At 34.9% G+C, this 26,150-nt stretch overlaps 1 protein-coding gene across 1 annotated transcript in view; it reads left to right on the top strand.

Moving 5' to 3' along the window:
* Positions 1 to 7,489: 7,489 nt before the first annotated feature.
* Positions 7,490 to 26,150, top strand: part of LOC132545920 (cell surface glycoprotein 1-like) — a 38,968-nt gene continuing 20,307 nt past the window's right edge. The window contains exon 1 of the mRNA XM_060209599.1: positions 7,490 to 7,945. Within this exon, the coding sequence (XP_060065582.1) occupies positions 7,490 to 7,945 (456 nt within the window). The remainder of the gene's footprint in view (positions 7,946 to 26,150) is intronic.

Genomic DNA, 26,150 nt, shown 5'->3' with positions numbered 1-26,150 from the left:
TACTATACCAGGCTAGTTGACAAGGCAGTAACACTGTATTACTATACCAGGCTAGGTGACAAGGCAGTAACACTGTATTACTATACCAGGCTAGGTGACAAGGCAGTAACACTGTATTACTATACCAGGCTAGTTGACAAGACAGTAACACTGTATTACTATACCAGGCTAGTTGACAAGGCAGTAACACTGTATTACTATACCAGGCTAGTTGACAAGGCAGTAACACTGTATTACTATACCAGGCTAGTTGACAAGGCAGTAACTCTGTATTACTATACCAGGCTAGTTGACAAGGCAGTAACACTGTATTACTATACCAGGCTAGTTGACAAGGCAGTAACACTGTATTACTATACCAGGTTAGATGACAAGGCAGTAACACTGTATTACTATACCAGGCTAGTTGACAAGGCAGTAACACTGTATTACTATACCAGGTTAGGTGACAAGGCAGTAACACTGTATTACTATACCAGGCTAGTTGACAAGGCAGTAACACTGTATTACTATACCAGGCTAGGTGACAAGACAGTAACACTGTATTACTATACCAGGCTAGTTGACAAGGCAGTAACACTGTATTACTATACCAGGCTAGTTGACAAGGCAGTAACACTGTATTACTATACCAGGCTAGGTGACAAGGCAGTAACACTGTATTACTATACCAGGCTAGGTGACAAGACAGTAACACTGTATTACTATACCAGGCTAGTTGACAAGACAGTAACACTGTATTACTATACCAGGCTAGTTGACAAGACAGTAACACTGTATTACTATACCAGGCTAGTTGACAAGGCAGTAACACTGTATTACTATACCAGGCTAGTTGACAAGGCAGTAACACTGAATCTCAAACCTCAACATGCTAGTATCATCACCTGCTGCTGATTCTAATCGGTGGAACTCTTCATAGTAGGAGGTAGATAAAGTGATTAGTAGCATTACTCTTTAGCCATAGTTGTGTTCTTGTTGTAGCTAACCCCTGGGAGGGAGCTGACTCCACCAATATAACACTGATTACCTCACAATAGGGTACACCTGATAAGGAGCTCCCCTGGGAGGAAGGTAGTGACTGGGTTCCCTGTCCATCCCTATGCCAGAGAAATTTTGGGAGATGGGGTTCAAATTTGCCACTTGTGTACAAAGTCATGCTATTAACCTGAGCATACGTTACCACTTACCAACCCTGTTTAATGTTACACCAAGTCAAGTACCTCCATTCCAAATTATGAGTGTTTTATGCTTTCAGCAATAAAATTTAAAATGTCAAAAATTCAGGAAATCGTTTTGGGATTTTTATATTGGAGTATTTCATGTTTTTACTACAAGTAATACATGTAAATCAATTTGCAAAAGAAAACACCTTTGAAGAAAAATACAAGAAAAAGGAAATACTTATTAGATAATACCAAATGTTGTGGGAAAGCATTTTCTGAATCTAGAAATCTGTCTAAAACTGGAATTTATCACCATAGCATCAGTCACCATGACGACATAGAAAGACAAAGACTGTGTGAGTGAGACCTTATCTACAACACGGACCTTGTTTTCACTACTATCTAGGTTACTGGTAGAATATAAAATTATTATGATTGTGATCTTTTGCATCCATTAATATGATAATTATGTTGTTGGTGTACCAGGTAACATATTACTGGAGATTCCCTTAGGGAGATGACTTACCACTTTACCCATATCATAAGGACTCTCGTCATCCAAACAATGTCTGCAGTAAAATACTTCAATTTCGTTAGAATAAAGTAAACAAGTTTGTTAGTACAACAACAGGAGAGACATGAAAACATACTTATAAACATTGTTTTTTTTCTGAATTCTTCAGTGATGTAATATCACTGATAAAATTCAGATTAAAATTGGACGGAACTTTGGTTATCAAAGTTTTACAAAATATGGCCATCACTATTTCCTGACATTTACCGTTTGTGGAATATGATTAGGTAATCAATGTCTGCCCTGAATTTTTTTGATAACGTTGTCTTAGTTGTGTTTCAACTAGCCAAAGGGTCTAATGTAATCTAAATTAAATTTTTCAATGGTGGAGCCAAAAAGGCATTGAAACTACTTTTACGATCTAACATAACGTTTCTTATAATTCTATGTCTGGTCGATTGTAACATAAGATGTCTCAATTACTCCATAAAAATTCAAGTTTACATGCTAATTTGCATATTTATAAGTTACAATCTGCATTGTCTCAGCCATCCATGTAAACCATTTATATTGGTGATTTGGTGGCTTGAGGAATTCCTGACCATGACCTTCATGACCTTGACATTGATATATGTTGGGAACACTTTTTTTAATAGACAGATTAATTTTCAAACATGATCAAATACTGTTTCTTAACTGATTACTTATTTTAGGATTAAGACTGTATCTGTTTTTGCTTTTCCATCTGACCAACTTGTACACTTAAAACTAAAGTCAGGAATCAGCTGGACGGATTAGAAAGTAAAGGCTCCTATTTCACCTTTTAATTGACACATAAGGACAAGTTTGTATAGGTGTCACATAAAAATCCAGAGTCAGTTATTATTATACCTCAATTTATCTTCCCTTTTCCTTTACACTTAGTACTCCCCGTAAACACAACCTCCAACAACAGATACCAGAAATGGTGTGACATAACGCATTCTTATACACATAGAATCCCCAACAACATATACCAGGACAGAATGTGACAACACATTCTTACACACAGAGAACCTCCCGTAACACATACCAGGACAGAATATGAGACACAACACATTCTTACACAGAGAACCTCTAACAACATATACCAGGACAGATGTAACACAACACATTCTTACACACAAAGAACCTTCCACAACATATACCAGGACAGAATGTGACACAACACATCCTTACACACAGCCTCTAAGATTAGATACCAGGACAGAATGTGACACAACACATTCTTACACACAGCCTCCAAGATTAGATACCAGGACAGAATGTGACACAACACATTCTTACACACAGCCTCCAAGATTAGATACCAGGACAGAATGTGACACAACACATCCTTACACACAGCCTCTAAGATTAGATACCAGGACAGATGTAACACAACACATTCTTACACACAAAGAACCTTCCACAACATATACCAGGACAGAATGTGACACAACACATCCTTACACACAGCCTCTAAGATTAGATACCAGGACAGAATGTGACACAACACATTCTTACACACAGCCTCCAAGATTAGATACCAGGACAGAATGTGACACAACACATTCTGTCACATAGTCTCCAAGATTAGATACCAGGACAGAATGTGACACAACACATTCTTACACACAGCCTCCAAGATTAGATACCAGGACAGAATATGACACAACACATTCTTACACACAGCCTCCGAGATTAGATACCAGGACAGAATGTGACACAACACATTCTTACACAGATAACCTCCAACAACAGACACCAGGACAGAATGTTATACAACACATTCTTACACACAGAGAACCTCCCACAACATATACCAGTACAGAATGTGACACAACACATTCTGTCACATAGTCTCCAAGATTAGATACCAGGACAGAATGTGACACAACACATTCTTACACACAGCCTCCAAGATTAGATACCAGGACAGAATGTGACACAACACATTCTTACACACAGAGAACCTCCCACAACATATACCAGTACAGAATGTGACACAACACATTCTTACACACAGCCTCAAAGATTAGATACCAGGACAGAATGTGACACAACACATTCTTACACACAGCCTCCAAGATTAGATACCAGTACAGAATGTGACACAACACATTCTTACACACAGCCTCCAAGATTAGATACCAGGACAGAATGTGACACAACACATTCTTACACACAGCCTCCAAGATTAGATACCAGGACAGAATGTGACACAACACATTCTTACACACAGCCTCCAAGATTAGATACCAGGACAGAATGTGACACAACACATTCTTACACACAGCCTCCAAGATTAGATACCAGGACAGAATGTGACACAACACATTCTTACACACAGCCTCCAAGATTAGATACCAGGACAGAATGTGACACAACACATTCTTACACACAGCCTCCAAGATTAGATACCAGGACAGAATGTGACACAACACATTCTTACACAGATAACCTCCAACAACAGACACCAGGACAGAATGTTATACAACACATTCTTACACACAGAGAACCTCCCACAACATATACCAGTACAGAATGTGACACAACACATTCTTACACACAGCCTCCAAGATTAGATACCAGGACAGAATGTGACACAACACATTCTTACACAGATAACCTCCAACAACAGACACCAGGACAGAATGTTATACAACACATTCTTACACACAGCCTCCAAGATTAGATACCAGGACAGAATGTGACACAACACATTCTTACACACAGCCTCCAAGATTAGATACCAGGACAGAATATGACACAACACATTCTTACACACAGCCTCCAAGATTATATACCAGGACAGAATGTGACACAACACATTCTTACACAGATAACCTCCAACAACAGACACCAGGACAGAATGTTATACAACACATTCTTACACACAGCCTCCAAGATTAGATACCAGTACAGAATGTGACACAACACATTCTGTCACATACTCTCCAAGATTAGATACCAGGACAGAATGTGACACAACACATTCTTACACACAGCCTCCAAGATTAGATACCAGGACAGAATGTGACACAACACATTCTTACACAGATAACCTCCAACAACAGACACCAGGACAGAATGTTATACAACACATTCTTACAGACAGCCTCCAAGATTAGACACCTGGACAGTTGTAACATCAGACAGAATTAGAAAGACTACTATTCTTTGATATGCTTGACACTTTCACATACAAAATCCACAACATATTAGGACAGGAATGACACAGCAAACTTAACCCTCCAACAAGATAAGTCAGTGTCATTTTTCCTGATGAGAAACTTCAGTTTTAACTCCTGAAATTTATGATTTTAGGTTTGTAATGAAAAACTCAAAATTTGACAAGAACAATAACTGACGTTCCTTCATGCATACCTAAGTCTTCAACAATTTACCACTTATCTCATCCACAACTGTCATCAATTGGGGTCACCTGGTACAGATATGAAACTATAACTAGAAACAGAGAAAGATGGTCTGACTATGGTAACATCCATACATTATTCATCCTTACATTTATGAGTTTGATATCAAATTTCATCACATGGTATCATATTCTGCCGCATGACATCAGGAGAACCATCATCACACTGTCATCATTCTTAAATAATATTCATGTAATATTTTGCATTGTAAACATCAAATAGATGATGAAAGAAAGATAGGATGGAACACAAATAGGAAATGAATTTAGAATAACAAGAAGAAGTGGATTTAGGTACTGTGTTACACTCTGTATGGATGAGATGGAACGTACCTCGATTACAAGTTTTAAGTGAAACTGGATACAATCACATAACAACATCCAAATGTTTTATAAATAATTCATAATCTAATACTTCAGATCACCTGTTGAGATTTAATAGTGTGAAATATTTAACTAGAGTTATTTTGCACGATTGTATAACAAAGGAGTTCCGTTGTCAGTTCACTATGTACTTATGCCTGTGTTTTCTCAATCATAATATATTGTACAGGAGTGCACTAGTAACATAAAACATTTTCCTTGGCTGGAGATTTTATAACTGTAAATCGTCATCATTTCTGTAGACTTCCTGATTTTGACTCCTTACTGCTATACTGATACCGCTTTTCTAAAGAGTTTCCTAAACCTTCCATCCACAGTGAAGTTGATTTACCGAATTACAAATAACTCAAGTTACTAATATGTTGCACCACTATTTCATCACTTGGATATTATATATTGAGGATACTAGTAATTTGTGCCCCATATGCCCTGGCTTCAAAATCAGAAAGCTGACAGATATAAGAATTTGGAATTGACATTGTAACAGTTACATGTTTTAATTACAGATATACAGTCTATTAATAGAGCAACAGTTGACACCAGTCAAGGCTCTACACACATCTATGCATTTATTTGATAAACAAAATGTTACAAAATTTGTAACAGTTACATGTTTTAATTACAGATATACAGTCTATTAATAGAGCAACAGTTGACACCAGTCAAGGCTCTACACACATCTATACATTTATTTGATAAACAAAAGGTGAAAATTTTTTATAGATATCAACACTGATCATCTGATGTTATCGATGTTTATAAATATTTGTTTTAAATTTCAAGTTACATCATCATTGAACAGGTATAGTATTATTCCTCACACATCTATAAAGATAACTTATCTTACTACAAACAACAGCTTTTACATTGAGAATTTCAGTTATTTGTAGCATGTTTATCAACCTACACATAAATTTCACAGGGAATTTTAACTATTATTTGTCATACCATATAAAAATAGGATAAAAAATGTTCAACAGTTTGGAACTTCATGATTACCAGAAGAACCTGAAGTTTTCTGAGCAATAAAATGCAATTTTGTTGTTGCGTGGTGAATATATATGAGTAGAATTTGTCAACAGCTTCCAGAAGCATACAATCTCTCTTTCAGTCCATTTAACAAGGTACAAGCCCTGAATACAGAACAACCTGAAGCGTCACCATTTCAACAAGGTTCTTCCTTGTGAAAAGTGCATTCCTCACGGGTCTTTGAGGAAATCACACACATGAGGAACTCTTTTCATTAAGAGAATAGTAAAATCAGGATACAACATACAGCGACAACCAAAAGACAAGTTAAGTTCATATTCTCGTCATGATCGCTTCTGGAGGATGATTGTGCTGTGTGACTTTCTATGCTTGTCCAAGTGGAAGGACTGGGCATGCATATCCTTCTATTGTGGTACAATCACAGTATGGGAGTAGGGATGTCATAGACAATGTTGGTGAGCAGGAACATCCTTCTATTGTGGTACAATCACAGTATGGGAGTAGGGATGTCATAGACAATGTTGGTGAGCAGGAACATCCTTCTATTGTGGTACAATCACAGTACATCCTTTCTATTGTGGTACAATCACAGTATGGGAGTAGGGATGTCATAGACAATGTTGGTGAGCAGGAACATCCTTCTATTGTGGTACAATCACAGTATGGGAGTAGGGATGTCATAGACAATGTTGGTGAGCAGGAACATCCTTCTATTGTGGTACAATCACAGTATGGGAGTAGGGATGTCATAGACAATGTTGGTGAGCAGGAACATCCTTCTATTGTGGTACAATCACAGTATGGGAGTAGGGATGTCATAGACAATGTTGGTGAGCAGGTGGTAACATCCTTCTATTGTGGTACAATCACAGTATGGGAGTAGGGATGTCATAGACAATGTTGGTGAGCATGAACATCCTTCTATTGTGGTACAATCACAGTATGGGAGTAGGGATGTCATAGACAATGTTGGTGAGCATGGTGGTATCACAGTATGGGAGTAGGGATGTCATAGACAATGTTGGTGAGCATGAACATCCTTCTATTGTGGTACAATCACAGTATGGGAGTAGGGATGTCATAGACAATGTTGGTGAGCAGGAACATCCTTCTATTGTGGTACAATCACAGTATGGGAGTAGGGATGTCATAGACAATGTTGGTGAGCAGGAACATCCTTCTATTGTGGTACAATCACAGTATGGGAGTAGGGATGTCATAGACAATGTTGGTGAGCATGAACATCCTTCTATTGTGGTACAATCACAGTATGGGAGTAGGGATGTCATAGACAATGTTGGTGAGCAGGAACATCCTTCTATTGTGGTACAATCACAGTATGGGAGTAGGGATGTCATAGACAATGTTGGTGAGCAGGAACAAACTTCTATTGTGTTAATATCCCTGAATAAGTGTAGGGATGTCCCAGACAATGTAGGCAGGTATGATAAAGATGTGATCGACAAATGTTGGCAAGCACAAAACAAATTTCAGTGATCAGACAAAGAATACTGCAAGGAAATATTTCAAGTAATTGATAAGACAGCCATCATCCAGTTTGCAAAAATAAATCCAAAATTTTACTATGAAGAAGGTGTTAATGGGAGGTCTATATCATCTGCATCTGTTAGGTTATAACAGAGGTCAAAAACTGTGGTATGTAAAAAGTGTAAGATATGGTCTCTGCCATTCAGCTGACTGACGACCATGCCTCTATTGCCACTTTATAGTCGTGGATTATTTTGCCAGAGACCAAAATTTTATTCCTGTCAGGACACTAATGGCAGAAATGCATTTGTTCTATGTTTTTTACAACTGATTACAATATACTCATTATAGATTTTAAAGCTCTAGTTTATTTGTAATTTATTTTTGTGATTGAAACAATATATCTTCCCTTAATGTCTAATCATGAAAATGTCTGTAAGACCACAATTAAATAATTCCACTGCCATGCACATTAGTTAGAATTAGTATTCAACAGTATTAATGATGACTTTGACACACAAATTCTTTTGAGGTATTGTCATAATATTGTTCGACAAAAATCTGTTAAGATATTACATTGTAGGAGAGATGTTACTGAATGGCTTGTTGAATTTCTATATATAGTAACAATGACCTTGACCTTCGCACACTGAATTGCAAACTCCACTGAGGTATTGTTGTAGTTGACCTTTGTGTAAAGCCTGATTAAAATCCCTTACTAATTAAGACACTAGAGTGATGTAACTAATGAGTTAATATTTTCATAAATGTGTAAGTTGTGAAGAATTGGAATCAGAAATTTCTACATAGACTTACTCTAGGAAGACATCATTACATTTAATTTCTGTTGAACAATACTTCTTTGTAGTTGTTCAGAAACACCACATGTTCATCCATTGTTTTAAGTCGTCTCCATTTATCTACAAGTTTACATACTCCTCCCAGCCATTGGGAAGCGAAATCACGATTCAACTTGGATTGTTTATATTTCACATGAGAGGGTTCTTCACCTAAACAGTGTTGACCTCCTGCTCTTCTAGTCGATACAGGGATTTATCCTGAGGAGATTAATATGGTACATATTGAGGTAAACGAAAGGATAGAAAAAAAATCAGAAAAACAGCTCTTTTGTTCATATACTTCAACATCTCTTTTCTCATCTTTCCAATATGTTTCCTATCAGACACACATTTGTTGATTATAGAAAGTGTCTAAGTCGTTTATGTCTTCAGAGTATGTAACATGAATATAATTACCTTAATATCAACGCCATGTTTTTATTTACTTCCTTGTAATACTTAGCACATTTCAGCTAAACTTCAGCCCAGTTCTGGTGTTAATAGGAATTTAGGGGTTACTGCACTGAGCCAACAGCTTCATACCTTTTCATATTTATCTTCACACAAATATCAAAATGTTTTTCAAAATAATTATGAAGTAATTTCTTTTTGCCAATTAGCATACATCAGACACTCCATGCTAGCAAAAACAATTATTTTTGCTGTGTTTTACAAAATTTGAAGAAACATCAAAAATAATTTCAGCCCTCATTATTCCTCCCACACATTCTAATCAAGCTTAACTACCCAGGTAATATTTTCTGGTGTTGATGAGAGCATCCTTACCTAACATCCATTGTTCTTTCAAGCTGTGTCAGGAAATTCATTAAGCAGTTTACATATTTTGTAATTCACTATTCACTCAAGTATTTCTGCAATATATGTGAATTAATCTGCATGGAGAATAAGGTGTAAGCATGTATTCCTACACATTATTGGACAGCATGTCTCCTTATATCATTATATTAGACAGTAGTTTTCCTGATATTTTCATACAAGACAGCAATTTTCCTTATATCATTATATGAACAGCAGTGTTCCTGATATTATTGTATTGGACAGCAGTTTCCTGATATATTCGTATTGGACCTTAAGTTTTCCTGATAATATCATACTGGACAGCAGTTTCCTGATATATTCGTATTGGACCTTAAGTTTTCCTGATATATCATATTGGACAGCAGTGATATCCCCCTCTCTCTACCTTTTCCTGACCTATGACAGTGATATCCCCCTCTCTCTACCTTTTCCTGACCTATGACAGCAGTTTCCCCCCTATTCTACCTTTTTTCCTGACCTATGACAGCATTTCCTGATATATCTACCTATTCCCTGACCTATGACAGTGATATTGCCCTTTCTCTACCTTATCCTGACCTATGAAAGTGATATTCCCCCCTCTCTACCTTTTCCTGACCTATGACAGTGATATCCCCCTCTCTCTACGTTTTCCTGGCCTATGACAGCGATATCCCCCTCTCTCTACCTTTTCCTGACCTATGACAGTGATATCCCCCCTCTCTCTGCCTTTTCCTGACCTATGACAGTGATATCCCCCTCTCTCTACCTTTTCCTGGCCTATGACGGTGATATCCCCCTCTCTCTACCTTTTCCTGACCTATGACAGTGATATCCCCCTCTCTCTACCTTTTCCTGACCTATGACAGTGATATCCCCCTCTCTCTACCTTTTCCTGACCTATGACAGTGATATCCCCCTCTCTCTACCTTTCCTTGACCTATGACAGTGATATTGCCCTTTCTCTACCTTATCCTGACCTATGAAAGTGATATTCCCCCCTCTCTACCTTTTCCTGACCTATGACAGTGATATCCCCCTCTCTCTACCTTTTCCTGACCTATGACAGCGATATCCCCCTCTCTTTACCTTTTCCTGACCTATGACAGTGATATTCCTCTCTCTCTACCTTTTCCTGACCTATGACAGCGATATTCCTCTCTCTCTACCTTTTCCTGACCTATGACAGTGATATTTCCCTATCTCACTTAATCTCTGCCAGTGATATTTATGTTTTATCACCCTTTGCCTGACCTTCTCTCTTTAATCTCACCTCTGTACCTCACCTTCAACTCTTGTCAGCTCCACAAAAACTTTTTTCTCTCAGGTTTTTAAGGAAGAAAACAGAACAGAACTTTGTTGGAGTGTTCATAATTATTATACACCAAGAGATTTCAATACTGTGGAAATTGCAATATTCAAATTTAAGTAATAGCAATGATACCCACATTTGTCTGAACTATTTAACATCACTGGATAATGTGAGAATTTAAAATTTTAATTTATTATTTAAAAAACTAGACTCCATGCTCCAGATATACAAGCTTCAGAAACACAAATTAAAGAAAAACTGGCCATGATGAAATTGGTATAAGTCTTAATTAACAGAGAAATCTTGATAAACCCCAATGAGAGCCATATGGAAGATCTCACTGTAGGTGGCTCACCATTAGATCTAAATCATCTACATGTCAGTCTACATCTCATTTTAATATTCCACTCGAAAACATGTAAAAATTGCAACAGCGTTTAGATATCAAAGACTTTGAAGATTAAACATATACCACCATCGTAGATTTGGTTTCCATCATGTTCCTGGGATTTCTTCATTTACACTTCGGATTTACAATGTCCGATACGTAAAAACTTAGCTATTAGTGAGGGTCAACTAGCACCTTGTAAACCAATGAAACGCTGAAACGCTACAAAAAAAAGTTCTGTGTTAATAGCAAAATATAACTCACAACAGAAAATAGTAATATATATGTCAGATACATTCAACTCAAGTACCCATCAACACTTTTTTTTTATCATCTGGTTACAAAGTAGTGTAAAAAAAAATAGAAAGACGAAAGAAACGAAGTATTTTGTACATAATTTTCTTAATAGAGTTTCTGGTTGTTCCACATATTTAATGATATATAAATCCTTTAAAAAAACTACATCAAAACTAAGGCTGCCACAAAATATATTTGACTAGTCGAAGACCAAAAGAAGTCCTAATTTTTGTCAGTTGGTGATGATGTCTTGTGTACTTTTATCCATCTCAATCAATGTGTGTTCATTTAGATATCAACTCCACAAGAAGAACTTCATCATTCAACAATATCTAAGACAGTCTTACTATTTTTGCATTTTTGGTGTGCTTAATTATGGCATGGTGTGGAGTGTGTCATTCGACCGTCAACATTTTCTACATAGCACAACTGGTCATGAACAACTGAGTAGATTTTGTTCAAATTTAGTCTTAAGCATCACTAAGTGAAGTGAACTTAATTGTATTTAAACAATTGGTCTGAACTATGAAATCAAAGGTCTGCAAACAGACAGGACCAGAAATATCAAGGTAATATAGATTGTTTTATATTAAGCATTTACATGGAACAAAGTAGAATGCACTATTACTACATCATGTTGAACATGAAACAATTAGAGATTCAAACAGAATCAAACATCACCTTTTGTTTACCACAAAGATTGGTAATGTTTTCCTAGATATTGGTTAAACAATAACCTTAGAAACACCTGTGTAATCAAGTTTACATAACTATTAGTGTCATCACAATAGAGTGTGAATCCTCAATCTTGAAATTACAAGTTTGACTTCAAGGCAAAATATGTTACCTAAAATTCCTAACAATCATGTGACAAATGGTTTTGTGCAAAACTTCAAACATAATTTCTATTTTGGGATCTAAAGAGCTATAACCAACATTATTTTTATGAAAAAATCGACATTTATTGATGATAGGTATGTTATATACTTAGAAATTTTCTATGTAAAAACTCGGGCAGAGGAGGCTGAAAGGAGGAAAATGAAGGTGCAATGCTGCTGATGGAATTTCTGGCAGGATGACAACAGGACAGGTATATGTGTGGGTGTATCTTTATCAGATCATTAAAGATGTCATTTATACACATCTATGTCTCTCATCAATTGAGATGGTTCATGGTTTAGTGGGGCTAAACCACAGGTCGTTGTAATCATCACATTACAGTAAACAGCCTGACACATTGTGGTAAGGGGGTAACGAAACACCTGTAGAGTTTTATATATACATTAAATAAATTGTGTGTTAATTAGATAATGAATATGACTCTACCATAGTATGCTATTCATTTGAAACACACCTGTATAAAACTATTGAAATTAAAACTGAGTCATTCTAACATCTGTCTTGAGCACTAAAGGATAATGTATCAGTTTTTTCTCTGCAATGTTTTGTATTCCTGAGAAATTCTTGAAGTGTAGCTTCAAGTAGGTCTGAGAGGAGCATGTTCTGTCCATACAAACATGTACTTTGAGAGGGAATGTGTAGTGAATTGTATGTACTTGGTTAGGCACTTAGCCATTTTGTAGACTAGGTAGAAGAAATTTTGCCAAATTGCAATGATATTGAAGTAAATTACTGTTTATAAACATTACTGTTAATAAGAATTCCTTTCAATATGAGACTACTTATATTATATACATAATACCACTGCCTCCAAACCAATTTACTCTCATTACTTAACAGCTTCTGGCACTCCAGCCATTTAAGTTTATAAAAGTTTGAATTCTGCACCGGGATACCATAACTGCACAGGTTTTGACCTGTATGCCAAATTTGTATGCATATTATGTTGCCTTTCATTTTTAATGTTTTGTAACAAACCTGTTGTCCATCCCACTTACAAGATAATTCAAAGATCCGCTGTTATAAAATTTGAAGACAATATAGCAGGATGTTTTGAGGCCTATAGGTCTGTTCACTATAGCTGGTGCACCTCATCATACTGACATCACCTCCACCACTTCCTCTCCTTCAACCCATATAGTACATTTGGTAAATATTCTTAACTTTGTATCACACTTATTCTTCATGTAGCAAATCTTATTCAACTCTGCATAACAAAGCAGCTAGGTTCCATATCCTGAAGAAGAAATATTTCATTGTTGGGAAAATATTAATCTAACCATCAAAGACAAATAACACATATATCCTATATTTATTTATGTAACAGGTTTTACTATTACCGCCTTTCAACAGAGATAACAGAGGGTCTCTTTAAGGTTCTGTAAGGACCACAACCTGTACAGCAGACCTAACATCAGAAAAAGTGATTAAAGTTGAAGAACATTTGCTGTGTCCAAGGTTAACATACACTTTCAGGAAAAAATCTCTAATAATGCATCTGCCTTAATTAAAGGTGAAAGGTGCTTATCGTGATGAAGGATACATATATATCCTATCCCACATATCCCAGAATGCCACATCTTTAAAGGAGGAAAAACTTTCACACCAGCCTGAACATCCCATCTGGCTATCAATGGTGAAGGGCATTTACCGAATCTCAAGATGCCAAAATGAACTTTCACTTGTTAGCTCTAAAATCACATCTAGCTATCAATGATCACGGGTATTTACCATATATCAGATGCCACACCATTCAAAGGAGAGAAGCCTTTACCCAAACCTAACATCACATCTTGCTATCAACAGTAAATATTATCTACCGTATTCCAGGATGCCACACCCTCTCAAGGAGAAGCTTTTACACAAGCCCTAACATTAACATCTGGCTATCAAAGTTGAAGAATATTTACCATATCTCAGGATGCCACACCCTTTGAAGGAGAATCACACAAACCCTAACATAACATATGGCTGCTGTGTTAATTACCAGGGAAAAGTATAACACCAAATGGGTGGCCTCTCTGTGCCCCACATCTGATACATATGGAACTGCCCTGACCTAAGCTCTCCCAAATTCGATATATATCCTATCTCTATAGACTTAATTGCTTATTGAGTGAGAAAATATCAAACATGTACCAGGTTAATAAAACTGTAATAATAACTAAATAAATAAGTAAATACTACTATACCAATAACCAAATAATACTACGCCAATACTATACCAATAACCAAATAATACTACGCCAATACTATACCAATAACCAAATGATACTATACCAATAACCAAATAATACTATACCAATACTATACTATACCAATAACCAAATAATACTATACCAATACTATACCAATAACTATACCAATAACCAAATATACTATACCAATACTATACAAACCAAATAACCAAATGATACTATACCAATAACCGAATAATACTACGCCAATACTATACCAATAACCAAATAATACTATACCAATACTATACCAATAACCAAATGATACTATACCAATACTATACCAATAACCAAATGATACTATACCAATAACCAAATAATACTACGCCAATACTATACCAATAACCAAATGATACTATACCAATAGCCAAATGATACTATACCAATACTATACCAATACTATACCAATAACCGAATAATACTACGCCAATACTATACCAATAACCAAATAATACTACGCCAATACTATACCAATAACCAAATGATACTATACCAATACTATACCAATACACTAATTATACTATACGTATTCTATACCAATACTATACCAATAACCTAATGATACTATACCAATACTATACCAATAACCAAATGATACTATACCAATACTATACCAATAACCAAATGATACTATACCAATACTATACCAATAACCAAATATACTATACCAATAACCAAATGATACTATACCAATACTATACCAATAACCAAATGATACTATACCAATACTATACCAATACTATACCAATAACCAAATGATACTATACCAATACTATACCAATAACCAAATGATACTATACCAATACCAAATGATACTATACCAATAATACCAATAACCAAATGATACTATACCAATACTATACCAATAACCAAATGATACTATACCAATAACCAAATATACCAATAACCAAATGATACTATACCAATAACCAAATGATACTATACCAATAACCAAATGATACTATACCAATACTATACCAATAACCAAATGATACTATACCAATAACCAAATGATACTATACCAATAACCAAATGATACTATACCAATAACCAAATGATACTATACCAATAACCAAATGATACTATACCAATACTATACCAATAACCAAATGATACTATACCAATACTATACCAATAACCAAATGATACTATACCAATAACCAAATGATACTATACCAATACTATACCAATAACCAAATGATACTATACCAATAACCAAATAATACTATACCAATAATACCAATATGATACTATACCAATAACCAAATGATACTATACCAATACTATACCAATAACCAAATGATACTATACCAATACTATACCAATAACCAAATGATACTATACCAATAACCAAATAATACTATACCAATAACCAAATGATACTATACCAATAACCAAATGATACCCAATAACCAAATGATACTATACCAATAACCAAATGATACTATACCAATACTATACCAATAACCAAATAATACTATACCAATACTATACCAATAGCCAAATGATACTATACCAATACTATACCAATAACCAAATGATACTATACCAATAACCAAATGATACTATACCAATAATACCAATAATACTATACCAATAACCAAATGATACTATACCAATAACCAAATGATACTATACCAATACCAAATACTATACAATAACCAAATGATACTATACCAATAACCAAATGATACTATACCAATAACCAAATGATACTATACCAATACTATACCAATAACCAAATGATACTATACCAATAACCAAATGATACTATACCAATAACCAAATGATACTATACAATAACCAAATGATACTATACCAATAACCAAATGATACTATACCAATAACCAAATGATACTATACCAATACTATACCAATAACCAAATGATACTATACCAATAACCAAATGATACTATACCAATACTATACCAATAACCAAATGATACTATACCAATAACCAAATGATACTATACCAATAACCAAATATACTATACCAATAACCAAATGATACTACCAATAACCAAATACTATACCAATAACCAAATGATACTATACCAATACTATACCAATAACCAAATGATACTATACCAATAACCAAACGATACTATACCAATAACCAAATGATACTATACCAATAACCAAATGATACTATATACTATACCAATAACCAAATGATACTATACCAATATACCAATAACTATACCAATAACTATACCAATACTATACCAATAACCAAATATACTATACCAATAATACCAATATGATACTATACCAATACTATACCAATGATACTATACCAATAACCAAATGATACTATACCAATACTATACCAATAACCAAATGATACTATACCAATATAATGATACTATACTATATACCAATACTATACCAATAACCAAATGATACTATACCAATACTATACCAATAACCAAATGATACTATACCAATACTATACCAATAACCAAATATACTACTATACCAATACTATACCAATAACCAAATGATACCAAATAATACTATACCAATACTATACCAATAACCAAATGATACTATACCAATAACCAAATGATACTATACCAATAACCAAATAATACTATACCAATACTATACCAATAACCAAATGATACTATACCAATACTATACCAATAACCAAATGATACTATACCAATACTATACCAATAACCAAATGATACTATACCAATACTATACCAATAACCAAATGATACTATACCAATACCTATACCAATACTATACCAATATGATACTATACCAATACTATACCAATAACCAAATGATACTATACCAATAACCAAATGATACTATACCAATACTATACCAATAACCAAATGATAATGTACTGATAACCAGAGTTAAATAGAGTTATACTGATAACTGAATAAACAGGTAAATAGAGTCATACTGATAACTAAATAAACAGGCAAATAGAGTTATACTGATAACTATATAAACAGGTAAATAGAGTTATACTGATAACTAAATAAACAGGTAAATAGAGTTATACTGATAACTAAATAAACAGGTAAATAGAGTTATACTGATAACTATATAAACAGGTAAATAGAGTTATACTGATAACTAAATAAACAGGTAAATAGAGTTATACTGATAACTAAATAAACAGGTAAATAGAGTTATACTGATAACTAAATAAACAGGTAAATAGAGTTATACTGATAACTAAATAAACAGGTAAATAGAGTCATACTGATAACTAAATAAACAGGTAAATAGAGTTATACTGATAACTAAATAAACAGGTAAATAGAGTTATACTGATAACTAAATAAACAAGCTGATTATTCAAATGATGAAGGATCAATACTCATAGGTGGGAAAATTGCATTTTAAAAATGTGATATTAATTTTGCGATGAACCCAGTTAAAATGTTGATATGATTAACTGCTCAGTAATTACTTAAATCACTTCTTTGTCATGTATAGGGACACAATGTCCACCACTAAAAGTACACCAGTAAGACTGATGTCAAGGTGATGTAGTGTACTGTCTCCATGTCTCTGTCCCTCCTACTGACTTCACCTTACATGTGGTATCTTACTAAATTAACTGCTTTACGTGGCAGTTCCAACTGTGATGAGACCAGAATGGTAATTTCCTGTACTAATTTTACACCTGGTATGTTGTGATAAAGCTTTATATATTTAATTAAAATGCTAAAATGCATGCTGAAGAAGGGAGATAAATCTTTCACTAAGTAACATAGACTAACAACAGTGATACTCTATTTTCATAGCAGTTGTTTCTCTGTTAGAAAACAAAACAGTATTTTGATATTGTTATCTAGATAGACATTGTTGTTAAAATGTAAATTATTGTTTTTCATTTTAATACAAATAATTCTTTAATTTATTTTCTATTTTTAATTTTCATTAATAGTCAGAACTCTATGAAATATCAATAAGCTTACAATACTTGTATTCCACTAGTCTACTTGACCATTTCTCTGTTCAGATGACATAAAAACCTGGGCCTCATCAATGTTTGTCCTGAGTGTCTAAGTGTAGAGTGGGTTTTAGTACAGGGTCAGCTAGGATAGTAAACATCTTTTCGTGTTCTGAGAAAACGTTCTAATTTTACTTGGCAGAACTGTTTAATCTTATTTCATTTTTTTTTTCAGTTTTGGCTTCTGTTCATGTTTTCCTACACTTTCACTTTAAAACCTAGGAAATGAAATCTGTTTTTGTTGAATCTAAGTATTTATTGTCTGTGGTTTGATACTCATTCATGTGTTGGTACACAAACTTTTCAATTCATGCGAAAGAAAGAGAACCTTCTTTGATAGATTTATTTATTTAACAATTAAAGTGTGTAACATAGTAACAGTATGGCTAATGAAGTCAGCCAATAAAAACAGACAGAGGATGGGTGGGCTGGTCTCTGTACACATCCTACATCATCTACTACGACACAAATATAAGTCTTTACTTTGTAACCTTGGAATAGACCATCCCCAAACAGGAAGCAATAATTAATTTCAACAATGTTGTATTGGTAAGATAGAAAACCAGTCATTACGGAGCTGATATAGAAGTAGAGAAGGAAAATACTAATTAGACACCTAACACTTCACTGACGACATATTAATGCCACAGAATACAGTCATGTGATTGTGCTAATGGTATATTGATGATTTTGTCTGAATCAGAGATTTGATGAACCCTTCAATAACTATACTTTCTGCCATCTACAGGGGATAATAATCCCAACACCTATTCGGTCTTGGTATTCTTATACAAACTTGTAGTTAAGAGTCAATTTGCCACTGATTTTCTACACAATAATCCTTCACTAAGTGGCAATTCCTGTTTAGGAATTTCAGTGGTCCAATGTAGCATTACCTGACTGTTATGATGCTTCAGATGACTGATAACAAACTGCCTCCAATCAACACACATTTAACATCCTTATAACCAATCAATCCAGACAAATTGAACAATTATCACTGGTAATCTGAATCTAGCTTTCCTCCTGTGTGTTTACAATCCCAATGGATTTACACTGATGTGTCAGCTTACTAACAACTTGATGGACCCATCTCTCTTGTGGTTAAGTGTAGCAATTTGTGGTTAGATGTGTCATTCTCTTGTAGATTTCATAAAATGTCAGACAGCAAAGAGCCCAACAGATACAGACTAGACCAACTGATTAAACACATTATAATCTTAGACTTAAACTTTGACTGGACCAACTGATTAAACACATTATAATCGTAGACTGGAACTTTGACTGGACCAACTGATTAAACACATTATAATCGTAGGCTGGAACTTTGACTGGACCAACTGATTAAACACATTATAATCGTAGACTTGAAATTTGACTGGACCAACTGATTAAACACATTATAATCGTAGACTGGAACTTTGACTGGACCAACTGATTAAACACATTATAATCGTAGACTGGAACTTTGACTGGACCAACTGATTAAACACATTATAATCGTAGGCTGGAACTTTGACTGGACCAACTGATTAAACACATTATAATCGTAGACTTGAACTTTGACTGGACCAACTGATTAAACACATTATAATCATAGGCTGGAACTTTGACTGGACCAACTGATTAAACACATTATAATCGTAGGCTGGAACTTTGACTGGACCAACTGATTAAACACATTATAATCGTAGACTTGAACTTTGACTGGACCAACTGATTACACACATTATAATCGTAGACTGGAACTTTGACTGGACCAACTGATTAAACACATTATAATCGTAGGCTGGAACTTTGACTGGACCAACTCATTAAACACATTATAATCTTAGACTAGAACAAATGATTGGACCAACTGAATTAAAAACATGGGCTGCATCAACAGATAAGACAAATGGGCTTGACCAACAGATGGATTGGCCAGGACTCCCAGGTAATCCTATAACTAATGCAAACACATGGACAGAACCAGAATACAAATGGCTAAGACTCCCAGACTAGACAGGACCAACAGATTGCTGTGGTTGGGGCTCCTACACTAAACTTGACCAACAGATTAAACACATGGACTGGACTAGTACAGGAATGGCCAAGACTATTAGACTAGAATGCACCAACAGATTAACCACATGGACTGGCCCAGCACATAGATGTCACACAATCAAGTATCTAATAAACAGAGTTAAGAGTCAATTTGATGGATAGACAGTTTTAGTACATTTGGAGAATGACTCTGTAATTAATGAAGCCAAATTTCAGAAATGTCAAGCATTCTTGTTCAAGGAACCAGAAGCAATAGCCATGTTATAAAATGGTTGTGTACAATGCCCAACTGCCCTTTCCTTCAAATGACGGTCATCTCTGGACCAATGACTATTTTCACCATACAATAGGAACAATGACCATCACCATCACCACCACTCAATGGCACTGTACCAGTTCAAAAAATGTCCACAATTCAACTGAAGCGTAAAATCTAAATTGTTAACAAGCATAAATCATTTAACGTGACTTTGTGCTTTATGAAAATTTTTAAGTACATTTTCTTATTTTATGAATATTTTTATCTTTTTACTCAGTAAGAATTAATTCTAAATAATAAATTCATAAAACCGTGAACAATATTGTGGATATAAATCAGGGTAGATATCTACTTTTCATTTTAATATGCATGCTCCCTTTTTGTGCAGTTTTCCGCTAAATAAAAATTCTAAAGCATGTTCTCTTTGAACTTTTATCTGCAATGTGTTCCCAGGTCAAGTAACAACCCATTAAAATACTGTAGTCAACAAGGGAATATTTCTGTCAGACTCCAACGGTTTTGTTACCACAGGTAATATGGTGTTAACTTCTATGTTTCCATAAATGCTGACAGTCCTGTAACTTCTATCCATCTGTCCTTATCAAGTAAAGGCTACACAGAGTTGGATACTGATGCATTTTGAGCAAAATATTTGAATACAAGTTAATCTTTGTCATTGTAAACATACCGGGTATATGTTTTAATGTCATGCAATTTAAATCATACTTATACCTGTTTAAGAATATTTGATATAAGATGAAAAGTTGATAAAATTTTGTTAAAAATTCCAGCCTGGTAAGACGCGTCTCTTATCAATACACTAGTTTCATCCAGAGTATTACCTGTGTTTCAAAGCTGATATATAGTTCAGAGCCATTTTATAAGGTTCGACCAAGAGTTACCAGGACCTGTCTGAAGTAGATCCAGGGTCAACAAAAAAGAAATGTTAACATTGGGTGTGAGGACTAACACCATATAACTAAACACTTACTAGACGAGGACACTCACTCCTTTCATCAGTGTGTCTACTTAGGACTGACACAGATAAAACTCACCAATACAATGACACATTTTGAATAGGTATGTTAAATTTATCTATGCTTTCAAGTGTTCTTGTGTGAAACCAATTAAAGAGAAGTAAATTTTGGCTTTTTGTTGTCAACATGTTTGACTGGATGATAATACTCACTCAGTGTTTCCCATAGCCTCTACTGTAAACTGACTCAGTGAGAGGGAGTTACAGGCATTGTGAAGACATCTTAATCCCACACAAGGCAGGAGAACATTTTCCTGATCAACAAATAACAATAAACAAAAACAGAGACATATATAGGTTTAAGATTCTCTTGCATTTGACATAAGAGATACTATAACTTGTTTTACTTAAATTACAAAGAGTACAGGTCACCAACCTATTCTTGACTGTTGGGAATTTCCCTTTAGCTGAGGACGAGAAGAGGGAAATAGGTCACCATAATCATCTCAACTAGCAGGAATTTTGTTTTAGTCTTAAGTGATAAACAAGCCTGAAGGTACATGTCACCCTATTAATCTGGAATAGTGAGAATTTCCCTTTAATCTTAGACAAGTAGTAAGTAGAAGTTACTCTACCAGTCTTGACAGTTGAGAATTGCCCTTTAGTCCAGGTCTTGGTCAAGAAGAGAGTACAGGTCACCATACTAGCATTGAATTGTAGAATCTCCCTTTGGTCTTGTTGTGGACTAGTACAGGGTTAAGGTCACCATTCCAGCATTGACTAGTGGAAATTTTTCCTTTACTCTAGTGTCAGACAAGTAGATTACAGGTCACCTACTCATGCCTTGAATTGAGGGACTTTCCTATTTGTCTAGTGATGAACAAGTAGAGGGTAAGGTCACTCTACTCATGTCTTGAATTGAGGGACTTTCCCTTTAGTCTAGTGATGAACAAGTGGGGAGCACTAGTCACCCTATTCATGTCTGGACTAAAGTGAGAATTTCCTTTCAGTGATGAATGTCTTCACTGTAGTGAGAATTTCCCTTTTGTAGCAGTAGACAAGCAGAAAGTGCTGGTCACTCTCCTCCTCCAGTAGTATCTAGTGGTACCTGGTATCTGGCTAGTGAGCAAGAGGTTGCAAGATTCCCTTCATCTATCTCTACATGCCACAACGTAAAATTGTGAGATTGTTGACTGTTTGGTGAGGTCTTAACCCTTCTTTTAATGTGAGGATATGTTGAATCAGTAGGAAACATCTAAGTGATTTTATACCTCAGTTTTCTATAAGTAAACATATGTTATAGAGTGTGTTTCCATTCAGTAGAAATGACAAATATCACCCAGTGTTACTTTAGGTGTATGTTAATTATCTATGTTGTTCATTTCAATCAACCTTAATTTATATAAAGTTCCCTGTGACATGATAGCTGATTATTCCTGGAGAGATATCCTATATTGTGAAATGACAAATGGCCATTAATTTGATATAGGTGCATGTCAATCCTGAGCAAACAACTGTGTTATTTTTGGTTGTGTGTGCAGCTTCTCACTGAATGACCTTAAGATAGCAATCATTTTTATGAGTAGGCAGAAAATAAATTACTATCAAAATCTTCATCTTAAAGGGAAACATAAGCTGTGCCATTAAGCTATTAGTGAATCTGTTTTGGGAACCTGACTCAGGTGAGGTAAGTAGAGAGGTGTGATGGTGGTACCCACTCCTGGGGATGAAGACAGATACAAGGAAGGTGATAGATAACAGCCTTCTCATGATTAGTCAGCTTAACATAGCAAAAAATAAAAAAAGCTCCAACATTGATTACATAAAAACAAGATTCAAAAACAGTAAGATCACAATTAACACTGTCTAATTACAGGCTTCATCAAAGAGACATTTCATGATGTTTTGACAAACAACAAAATAATGTTATTAACAGTTAAGTAAGTCATTTATACCTTGTATTTATTCACAGCCTTGTAAGCTTCATAAACAGGATTTTGAACATTTTAAATAAAAGATATTCTATCAAGTATAATATCAAAATATTAAAAACCTACGAGTATATGCAAATTTACTGGTATGATGATAAAATAAAAGTGTAGAAAGGGTTAACGTTTAAGCCAGGTATTTCTATGATAACAAAAGTTAACTCCCATTGAAATCTGGTACTCTCTTAGCTCTGTTAGCATGGAAACGAAATAATCATGTTTAAGTTTACAGTAATTGTAAGGGAAGAGTTCTGAATGATTAGTTATGATTAAGCTGAGTATACTCTGGTAGATAAAGCCCATATAGACGTCTAATCTACTGGCGATCTTCCTTCACCTGATACAGGTGTATTCTGTCCTGACGAGTCCTTATCACCTATCATTAACACAAAAATACAGGTATCATCATCCTCTCTTTAATTCCTTAGACAAGTATAAGATACAACTGCTACCTTTTAATGATAACCACAGGTATCAGCAGCATCTATGTCAGGCAGAACCGCTTATTTCTCTCACAAAACCAACATCTATAACAGTCCTGTCCTGTCATTATGTCATAGAAAAAATGAAAATATTCTACAAATCTTAATCCTGTTGTATCCACTCTGAACTTAGGAAAGAGTCCAGACATACTGACTGTATACCAACACACAAAAATCACATATGTTGGAAATCATAATGCACTTCAATTACATTAACAGAGATTATTTTCAGCATCTAAATAAGAACCGATTTTGAAAAGACATTTTTTGGACAGATGGTCCCAAAATAATCCAGAATATAAGTAAACAGTTTGACATGTATACTGACAATACCTTTTCAAAAATGCCATGGAAAACTGTACTTTTGCATCACATAAGAAAGTGATAACATACAAAACATTTAATTTTAAAACCTGCTATTTTTTTAGTTAACAGATAACAACATTATCATTTAGTACTTTTCCTTAAACTGAAGGACTTTTTGAATGAATACAGGTCTTAAGCACAAAATACCTATAAAGAAAGTCATTAGGGAGGTGGAGCTTTATCTGATGGTAAAGTATTGCAGGATTTTTGTGTATCTTTGTATCAGATGATCAAGTGTTCCAAGTTTGTATGTACCTGTCTAACTGATGGTAAAGGTGTTGTTAGTTTGTGTGTACCTGTGTATCTGATGGTAAAGGTGTTAAAGGTTTGTGTGTACCTGTGTATCTGATGATAAAGGTGTTGTTAGTTTGTGTGTACCTGTGTATCTGATGATAAAGGTGTTACAGGTTTGTGTGTACCTGTGTATCTGATGGTAAAGGTGTTGTTAGTTTGTGTGTATCTGTGTATCTGATGATAAAGGTGTTACAGGTTTGTGTGTACCTGTGTATCTGATAGTAAAGGTGTTGTTAGTTTGTGTGTATCTGTGTATCTGATGATAAAGGTGTTACAGGTTTGTGTGTACCTGTGTATCTGATAGTAAAGGTGTTGTTAGTTTGTGTGTATCTGTGTATCTGATGATAAAGGTGTTACAGGTTTGTGTGTACCTGTGTATCTGATAGTAAAGGTGTTGTTAGTTTGTGTGTACCTGTGTAACTGATGGTAAAGGTGTTACAGGATTGTGTGTACCTGTGTATCTGATAGTAAAGGTGTTGTTAGTTTGTATGTACCTGTGTATCTGATGGTAAAGGTGTTGTTAGTTTGTGTGTACCTGTGTATCTGATGATAAAGGTGTTACAGGTTTGTGTGTACCTGTGTATCTGATAGTAAAGGTGTTGTTAGTTTGTATGTACCTGTGTATCTGATGGTAAAGGTGTTGTTAGTTTGTGTGTACCTGTGTATCTGATGATAAAGGTGTTACAGGTTTGTGTGTACCTGTGTATCTGATAGTAAAGGTGTTGTTAGTTTGTATGTACCTGTGTATCTGATGGTAAAGGTGTTGTTAGTTTGTGTGTACCTATGTATCTGATGATAAAGGTGTTACAGGTTTGTGTGTACCTGTGTATCTGATGGTAAAGGTGTTACAGGTTTGTGTGTACCTGTGTATCTGATGGTAAAGGTGTTACAGGTTTGTGTGTACCTGTGTATCTGATGGTAAAGGTGTTGTTAGTTTGTGTGTACCTGTGTATCTGATGATAAAGGTGTTAAAGGTTTGTGTGTACC

The sequence above is a fragment of the Ylistrum balloti genome, unplaced genomic scaffold, assembly GCF_031769215.1.
Source record: "Ylistrum balloti isolate Yb309-2 unplaced genomic scaffold, AGI_CSIRO_Ybal_v1 Utg369862, whole genome shotgun sequence".
In the NCBI taxonomy this organism is placed as follows: Eukaryota; Metazoa; Mollusca; class Bivalvia; order Pectinida; family Pectinidae; genus Ylistrum; species Ylistrum balloti.
Note: the sequence above shows the minus strand (reverse complement) of the source record. Positions and strands in the feature narration are given on the sequence as shown.